This window comes from Cucurbita pepo, chromosome LG05 (assembly GCF_002806865.2).
Source record: "Cucurbita pepo subsp. pepo cultivar mu-cu-16 chromosome LG05, ASM280686v2, whole genome shotgun sequence".
Classification (NCBI taxonomy): Eukaryota; Viridiplantae; Streptophyta; class Magnoliopsida; order Cucurbitales; family Cucurbitaceae; genus Cucurbita; species Cucurbita pepo.
This window is the reverse complement of record NC_036642.1, coordinates 7,261,836-7,271,605: the sequence shown is the minus strand read 5'-3', so window position 1 is coordinate 7,271,605 and position 9,770 is coordinate 7,261,836. Positions and strand designations below refer to the sequence as shown.

The following is a 9,770-nucleotide window of genomic DNA, read 5'->3' as shown; positions in this document are numbered from 1 at the left end:
TTCAAGGTGAGTCCTTGGTGTGACGCTAATTTTTCTAAGTATGAATAATTTCAATATCATCTTAGGGATGGACTAGCTAGTAAGAATCAAACCTTTTTAGATTGTAATGTCCGTGTATTGAGTTTTAAACCCTCAATAGGGGAAAGTTTCACCTACAAGGAGATTAGCTCCAAGAATACCCCTCGGAGAGTTTTAACTGCTTTGAAGGGCAAGAAGTTGATTAGATACGATGCAGGAGCATTTCTAGCTAGGGTGATGGATATCGGTAATGCAAGAAGAACTATATCCTCATTACTAGTTGTCAGGAGTTCGAGGATGTGTTTTTAGACGGGTTGCTATGGTTTCCCTGGTTAGAAAAGTCAGTTTTATGATTAAGTTTGGACTAGGAATCACGTTGATCTCTAAGACACCCTACAAAATGACGCCAATTAAATTTAAGAAACTGAAAGAATAATTATAGGAGTTGTTTGATTAAGGGTTTATACGTAAATGAATCACTTTGGATAGCTCTTGTGCGGTTCGTGAAGAATAAATATGGATAGATGGATAAATGGATCTATGCATTTGTGTGTAGATTAGTGAGAGTTAAACGAGATATATCAAGAACAAGTACCCTCTATCAAAGATAAATGATTTTAGATCAAGTTATCACCAAATGAGGATCAGAGAGGAAAACATATCAAAAGCAGTCTCCAAAAGCCATTATGGGCATTATGAATTCATCGTTATGTCGCGATGTCCTTCCGTCAGACAAATGCCTCTATAATATTTATTGATTTGATGAGTCAGGTGTTCAAGGACTTTTTCGATACGTTTATCATTGTCTTCATTGATGATATACTTGTATACTCCAAGATGGATATGGTTCATTAGGTTCATCTTAAAAATGTCTTATTGGTGCATCAATTATATGACTAGTTCTATACAACATGTTTTATCAAATAAAGGGATTATAGTAAATTTGGGTTAAAATAGAGGCGGTCATGAGATGGCCAGGTCAACCTCAATCACTAAAAGTGAAAGTTTTGTATACTTATATTCAAGTTATGGTGAGCTCGTAAAAGGAAATTTTAGAAGACGTGTGAGATATTCCTTATATATTGTGCAAAGTTGAGTTTCAATATAAAGATGCATTAAATGCACTTTAATTTGCATTTAACGAACTCATAGTTGAATTTATGGAACTAATGCAGGATGGTTAATAAGCCAATTTCATTTATTGCATTATTTAATTATAATTTAAATATTTGTTTGTTATATCTAAGCTAGCTTTTAATATGAGTTAAAAGTTATATGGTAACTCACTTACGTTACCATATTCCATCATTAACCACCCATTTTAATATAGAGGTTATCGGTATTTTTCATGAACTAGCCAATTTTATATGGAGTTTATGTGTCATACGTTAAGGTTGTCAAAGGCTATATAAAGCCTTCTCTCCTTTCCGAGTAGATATCACATTTTTTTAATTTAAAATAATAGAGTTTCAATTTTAGCTTTGTTGAGGGCTAAAGTTTTACTACAGTCATTCAAGTAGTATTGATCAAACCTCTTATGGAGTGATTTGAATCACGAGTTTTCTTTACTCTTGATCTTGATTATCAAGATAATCCGTTCCAAAACTTTTCCTTGGGTTCATTCCATATTAGCGCTAGATGGCTCAAGTAATCTCAGGTGTACAACGATGTCTTAGAGGAAGGATTGAGATGCATGTTGATGCAGAAGGACAAAGTTAATGTCATATACCTCTCAACAACTTAAGGAATATGAATGCACTTTCGATCCCATTTATATTGCTCATTCTTAACATGATATTAGATATTAGAGCATCCTTCTTCACCAATATGGACTCTAAATGGTATTTGAGAACTTGTTGTTTCTTTTCTTCTCCCATTTGATAAGTAAAAAACACAATATACACCAAATAGAGTGGGAAAAAAAAGAAAGAAAAAAGGGTGAAATACAAAACAAGACGTGACTAAGGTTCATTTCCATCTCTTTTCCCTTACATTATGAACACATGAAGGGAAGATAAGAGATGGACAAAAGAACCAAAGCTATTACATGAAAATTACCCTAAAAAAAGCCCAAACTAAAACAAAATAATACCAAATCAAAAGCATATCTCTTTGCTTCTTTTTCCACCACCTCTTTTGCTTCATTATTACCTGCAATAAACCAAACTTTTGTTCATCTAAAACATATAAAATTGGCCCACAAAATTGCAAGTCTTCATCCACATTTACATTCCTTATTTCTTCAAAAAAAAAAATAAAGAAAGAGAGAGAGAGAGAGAGGGTACCAAAAGAAATTGTTGAGATGGGTATGAGGTTCGGAGTGTTGAGTATCATGGGAAGGAGAATGAATGTGTCGTCCTTCATATGTTGTTATCACCATTCTTGGATCTTCATCTAATCTCTCTACTCGTTTCTTAACCCTACAATCATCTTGTGTACAACGATAATAGCTTCTGCATTGAAGGAGACAGGACAAATTTGTGTTAAAAAATCGAGATATTATTATTATTATTATTATTGTAACTGAGATTTGGGTGTAAAAAGGAAAAGAAAAACATTCTGAACTTCATCATTACTTGTTTAGTTGTTGATGGTTTTGAAGGCTTATAATTACTTCTTTCTGCCCACCATTTCAAAAATAATGATGACAACATACATTTGCGCGTGAGAGAGATGTTTGTAGTAGTGAANTAGGGTTATGGGGTTTAGGTTTTGGAGTTTCTAGGGTTTAGAGGTTTTAATGTTTTAGACTTTTTAGGCTTTCCCTCAAGGTTTCTGGAGAGGTTTTCACACTCTTATAAATAGTATTTCATTCTCCTCCCCAACTCATGTGGGATATCACAATTCATCCCCTATAGGGCCCAGCGTCCTCGTTGGCACTCATTTCTTTCTTCAATCAATGTGGGACCCCACCAAATCTACCCTCCTTCGAGACCTAGTGTCCTTACTGGCACACTTCCTCGCTGGCACATGACCCGGTGTCTGGCTTTGATACCATTTGTAACGGTTTAGGCGCAGATATTGTTCTCTTTGGGTTTTCTCTTTTGGGATTTCCTTCAAGGTTTTTAAAACGTGTTTACTAGGTTGAGGTTTCCACACCTTTATAAAGGGTGTTTCGTTCTCCTCTCCAACCGATGTGGGATAATACAGATTTAGTTTAGGTTTTTACCTAGGATGATGTGTGTTTTTGACGACTTTCTGACCGTACTTGCGCCATTTGTAGCCATCATCAAGAACATCGACATCGGTCATGGTCTTGAATGAGAATCTTGGCTCTCTCACTTTTCTTCTTCCTTTCATCCTCTTCATCTTCATGGTTGATACTCCCAATCCCAAATGATACTCATTTCTCTTCCCAAATGCCCTTCAAAAACACACATCAAATCAAAAACAAACCAAATAGAAACACAAAAACAAGGTTGGAGTGTACTCACCATGGATTTGGAGTGGAGGTTTGCAAGGAAAGAAGGTGTGGAGTAGGAAAGTGAGAGGAGTTTAGGGTTTGAGAGAGGTTAGGGTGAAGAAAGGGAGTGGAAGGAGAAAGGGTTTGGTGTTGTGGGATTGAAGGAAGATGAGAAACGTTGAAGTTTGAAGGGAAAGAGAAGAATTCCATTTGATGTTGAGTTGATGCTTCTTCATGTTCTTCATCTTCAAACAAAGCTTGTGGGTTTAATAGGATTTGGGATTTAGAACCCATTTTTGTGTGTGTTTTTGGGAATTGTAAAGGGGAAAGAAGGTGTCAAGAGAAAAGGAATTTGGGTGCCATTTTATAATATACCTCAATGCCTTTACATCCTTCCTTTACCTATTTCCATATCAAAAGATTTTAAAAATTATCCTTGATTTCGTCTATATATTGACGTATAATTTTTTTAATTTTTTTCATAAAGATAAATAGTGTTAAGAGCTTACGGTTGGGATGCCTAACGCTAAGTTAGATAAAAGAATTGATGTATGAATAACACGTAACCTTTGATCTATTTACGTGTTATTATTTATGATATAATATTCTAATGAATTGTTGTACCGTATGTACTTCTCGTTTGCTAATCAATGTTTTCTAGATTAATACGATCATGTTAGATCTTCATAATGTACCATGTATGATAAGCATGAATGAAATATCACGAATATGTATATATGTTTTATGAGAATTTTATGTCGTCACGAATGTAAGGAAGTATTATGTGCATCATTTCATTGAACAATGATTTTTAATGTAATGTGGGACCTTATGCATGTTATATATCTCATGAGCAAGGCTTACTTCTCTAGAGGGTACTATATGCGTGAATCGTGTGTAGTGTAGAGAGAATTACCATGCATTTGAATCGTGTGTAAGTAACCGTCTGAAAAAATAGGTCCTACTAGTCATGAAACATGTTACATGTGATTGCATTTTCGATTATAATAATATGATCACTTATTAAATATTTTTATTACTCGGATGAAAGGTAAGATTTCCATGAACAAATGGCGAGAGATTAGCTGAGGCAATAAAGTCACACTAGATAAGTTCTGGTCGTAGTTCCATTGTTAAGGTAGTTTGGTGGTTTGGATATTTGGAGGGTTGATTTTGTCACACTGTTTTCCCACACCTCAAAAGCATAAAAACTCTTGTCCCCATTGTTCTTAGTGGAATTTTCACTGTTGAATTTGAAGGTCAACTATACACGACAATCCACTTAAAGACACGACATTAGTACTCACTCTCTTTGTTTGGTTTTGTTTCAGATACAACCCTTGTTTTCTCTTTTACTTTTTCCACCTTCAGTTGCCCAACAGATAATGAAAGGAGCCCGTTCGAATATATATATATATACACACACATACATATACATATATACATATATAGGTGATAAAGTGCATTCGAATATATATATATATACACACATACATATACATATATACATATATAGGTGATAAAGTGCATTCGAATATATATATATACACACACATACATATACATATATACATATATAGGTGATAAAGTGCATTCGAATATATATATATATACACACATACATATACATATATACATATATAGGTGATAAAGTGCATTCGAATATATATATATACACACACATACATATACATATATACATATATAGGTGATAAAGTGCATTCGAATATATATATATACACACACATACATATACATATATACATATATAGGTGATAAAGTGCATTCGAATATATATATATACACACACATACATATACATATATACATATATAGGTGATAAAGTGCATTCGAATATATATATATACACACACATACATATACATATATACATATATAGGTGATAAAGTGCATTCGAATATATATATATACACACACATACATATACATATATACATATATAGGTGATAAAGTGCATTCGAATATATATATATACACACACATACATATACATATATACATATATAGGTGATAAAGTGCATTCGAATATATATATATACACACACATACATATACATATATACATATATAGGTGATAAAGTGCATTCGAATATATATATATATACATACACATACATATACATATATACATATATAGGTGATAAAGTGCATCGAGGAACGTGCTTAATATAAACTACATTGTTAATTTATTGCATTATTGATGAATTTTGTCGACACTAATTCTAAACGTCTATTGTTGATAGGTTTTGTAACTCTATGAAACGACTTTCACATGGAATGAATGCTTACGTATTACCAGATTCGTTAACCTAAATTTTATCTGAACACCGATCAAATGTAAACTTGTTTTGAACTCAATATTTAAAAGTCCAAAAGTGGGTAAATTCAATTACTAAAAATTCTAGAGCAACGATTTCTCCGTTATCTCTTCCTACACTTCATTCATAAACAGAATAGGAACTCGATATTGTAATGATTTGACTTTCTAAAACTCTACATCAATTTCAGCTTACTATCATATGTATGCTAACGTCATTTTAAGTGAAAGAACAAAAACATGCGTATTACAAACTCATATATTTCTTAAAAATAGACATTAAACGTCTCAAAACCTTGCTATTAACTCCAAATTTACTCTAACTTTTCAGTGATTCAATTATAAGAACTTTAAGGTTAAGTATGCTCTCGTGTTGGTATGTGGGAATAGTTTTCAGTCTTAGAAACGAAGAGCAAGTAAAGTAACTATATCGTATGAGATGCAGGGCTATACCGAGACCATCAAGTATTGAATCGTTACAAAAGGGTAAAAAGGTAATTTTGACAGAAATAATTCCATAAGAAAACGCATGATTAGGATTTATAATAGTTATAGTTTTGTCCCATTTTGTGGAAAGAAATATGAAATATAGAGAGGCAATGATGATGAATCACCAGTGAATTTATATATCATTATGAAACATATATTTTTAAAAGATTGCCCAATCCTCAATTGACTTTNTTTTTTTTTTTTTTTTTTTTTTTTTTTTTTTTTTTTTTTTTTTTTTTTTTTTTTTTTAATCATAAAAATTTAAAAAGTTATTTACCTTTTGCGTCCCTAAATTCTTCACTTTTCTTTTTTTACACCCCACCACTTCTCTAATTTAAAATCAAGCCCTCATCACATTATTATCCGTTTTTGGTGCATTTACTTTTTTTCTCAAAATTATTTAATTGAGAGGATTTATATAATTTTCACATAATTCACACATAATTATGAAAATGATTATTCCCATTCATACAATAAAAGTGCTCAATATAGTTGTAAAAAGGGTATCCCAAACATGATGCTTATAAATCATTACTAATAATTTCACACTAAAAGAGGGCAGAAATTGTTATCTTTTAAGCGATCAGTTCAATTAGTATATAATGAAAACTATGCTTACAATCGTTATATTATCTTGAAAATGGTTAGTATTTAATAACAATCATGTTCTAGAATTCAGGGCAATCAATCCTAGAAATGGTGGTAAAGGCGCGAGGAATTAATGACCAGACGTGTTGCAACCTAGGGATCACCAAGCAACTCCTTTCATCTATAGGGATCAGGGGCATAGCATGATTCTTCTTGGAGGGTTGGTTTTCCCCGGTGACTGATACGGCCAACTGAAGAACGTAAAGAAATTAGGATTTTAGGAGAAGAAAGGGAGGGGGTTGCGCGAAGCTCACGAGGCGATGATGTCACATGATTCGGGCATAGTAATAATAATGGCTAATACCAATGTCCATAAAACACCCATGATTATCTTATTTTATCACTTTTCTAACNTTTTTTTTTTTTTTTTTTTTTTTTTTTTTTTTTTTTTTTTTTTTTTTTTTTTTTTTTTTTTTTGTTTTTGGGTGAAATTTCTCAATTAGGTAGCCAATCATAATTTAATCCATGAGTTCATTCATTTCCCCCCCTTTTTTTTCTTGCCTTTTGGTTTATGTAATATAATAAATAATTCCATGTTCTTTTAATTGATTTCTATGTATTTTTGGGAATATGAATATAGATAAGGATGATTACTAGTCACAAATAGCGGTTTTTATTATGGGTGTACATGGGCCGAGTTTGGTTCAGGAATTTTTTTTTTGCCAATTCAAAAGTTCGGGTTGGTTAGATTAGTAATCCAACCCAACTCGAAATTGTTTCACAACTCAACCCAATCCAACCCTTTAATTATTTGGGGTAGGGTTCCAATTAGGTTTTAGGTTGTTCAAAAAAAAAAAAATTGAACCGAGTGAGTGGCGAGAGAGTGTATTCAAGTAGCGATTGTGGGAAGAACGAAGAAATACTGATGTAGACTGCGAGTGGCCTGTCTATGTCACATCAAAGGAGGGAAAGAAAAGGAAACTTGAGTAATCGAGTTGGGCACATAGGCCATAAAGAGTGTATTGTACACGGGAGTAGTGGGCCGAGCAAGAAGAACGTGGGTTGGGCCTGACACAACTCGCTCTTTTTTTTTAGTGCATTCAGATTATGTTAGGTTGACACAGTTCTTTGCACATTAAATAGGTGTCGTGCCTCAACCAGATTAATCTTATTCAAGTTTCTATTTAATCCAACTCAAACTTTATAATTCTGATTGGATCAATTCGGATGCTCGAGTTCAATGTACATCCTAAATTTTTATCTACAATGATTTATTGTATTTCATTTTTAATTAGATAAGTTAGGAACTTATTAAAAAATATTATAGAAATAGTAACAATAAAGTAAACAAAAAATTAAGATATATATGTTAATGATTATAGTTAATCAATATTTGGCTAATATGATTATCGTTTGTCAACATTTATTTTAATTATTGAATAAAACAACCATTTGGACATAAAATAAAAATATTAATTATCATTACTTAAAAGTTAATCAGTGCTATATATATATATATGTACATTAACATGTTGAATTTGTAATTATTTCAGAAATTTCATTTTAAAATAATTTAAAAATGAAGTTAACCATTAAATGTATTTTAGATAATATTTTCTATTTGTATGCCTTGTAATAACCCAAAATTAAAAGGAAAGAAAAATAAAATAAAATGGAGTTGTTTCACATCATTAGGGTGAGAAAGTGGTACTTCCTTTAATCCCACTTTGAACGGTTTGAAATTAATTAGAGAATTCACTTTTTCACGACTCTAATTGGATATTTCAGTTGATTCGGCTTGGGTCTGATACGCTCCGACTATTTCCTATTAATTTCAACTCTTCGAAAGCGTTTAAAGTTAGTATGACTAGTTTTTAGCTAATTTAAATTATTTTATCCGAAATTAGATTTAGCTAGTTTAAAAGTTTAATTTCCATAGTAGAATTCTAATTATGATTGTGGGACTCGTTAGGTAGAATTAAATTTTAGAGAGTAACGTTATGCTAGCATCAAGGGGTCGTAGTAGTTTCGGCCTAAGTCAACCAAGTAAGTGGCTCTACTATTGGTTTGGTAGGAAGAATTGTTTTATGTATGATTATACATACCTAGTGGCCCCACACATATCATATATTTAATATGTTTGATGATATGATATGTTTCGCTATATGATATGCCAAGATATGTCAAGTAACATTAGAGTATAAATGAAATGTCATATTATGTTACGATGAATCATGATATGCTATGAAATGCCATGATATACTGTGACATGATTGTTTTAGGTCATGATATGTTATGACATGCAATGATATGTTTTGAGATAAGAAGATTTACGATGCACAATCCCTAAGATATGATTTATAGGTTATTCTATGAAAGAAAAGATTTTATAAGATTTTACGTATGAACATTACCGAATATAATATGTGAGAAAGGAATGAAGGTTTTCTGGCATGATTTAATTACAATGGAAAATGTTGGGACCTCACACATAATTGTATGTTCACGTGCATCGGGATACTTATCTTTTATGATGAGAACGAACGTGTATACTATGAAATGGAAATTATCATCATATTTATCATGATGTTACGACGGTCGTTATTTTCTTTAGGTGTTCGGCAACAACACTAGAGCACTAGCTCGATTAGCAGGTCCAAGGGTGTGCGAGTCCACCTAGTGGACTCATGCTCACACATATAGGTCGTGTGTAAAGAAGTAAACAGACATTAGTTGGATTGAAAAGCCGCCTAAGAGAAGTTATTCAATAAGAATTGAAAATAATAACTAAACTGCATTGACCTCTGTTTTAAGTCGAGGAGATGCACACTTTCGTGTGTCACGGAGATGCACACTTTTGATTCTTTTGATTCATTATTTGTGTCGACACACACAAAATTATGTGTCGAGGAGACGCACACTTTTAGCTCATTG

The 9,770-nt window shown here is 32.3% G+C and overlaps 1 protein-coding gene across 1 annotated transcript; it reads right to left on the bottom strand.

The window, feature by feature from the left end:
- Window positions 1–1,967: 1,967 nt before the first annotated feature.
- On the bottom strand, window positions 1,968–3,715 carry LOC111795089 (probable WRKY transcription factor 13). The gene is made up of 4 exons (XM_023677331.1): window positions 3,453–3,715; window positions 3,188–3,382; window positions 2,304–2,471; window positions 1,968–2,169 (listed from the first exon to the last, which is right to left on the bottom strand). The coding sequence occupies exons 1-4, from the start codon at window positions 3,713–3,715 to the stop codon at window positions 2,166–2,168; spliced, it is 630 nt and encodes a 209-aa protein (XP_023533099.1). The 3' UTR covers window positions 1,968–2,165.
- Between the last annotated feature and the right edge of the window lie 6,055 nt (window positions 3,716–9,770).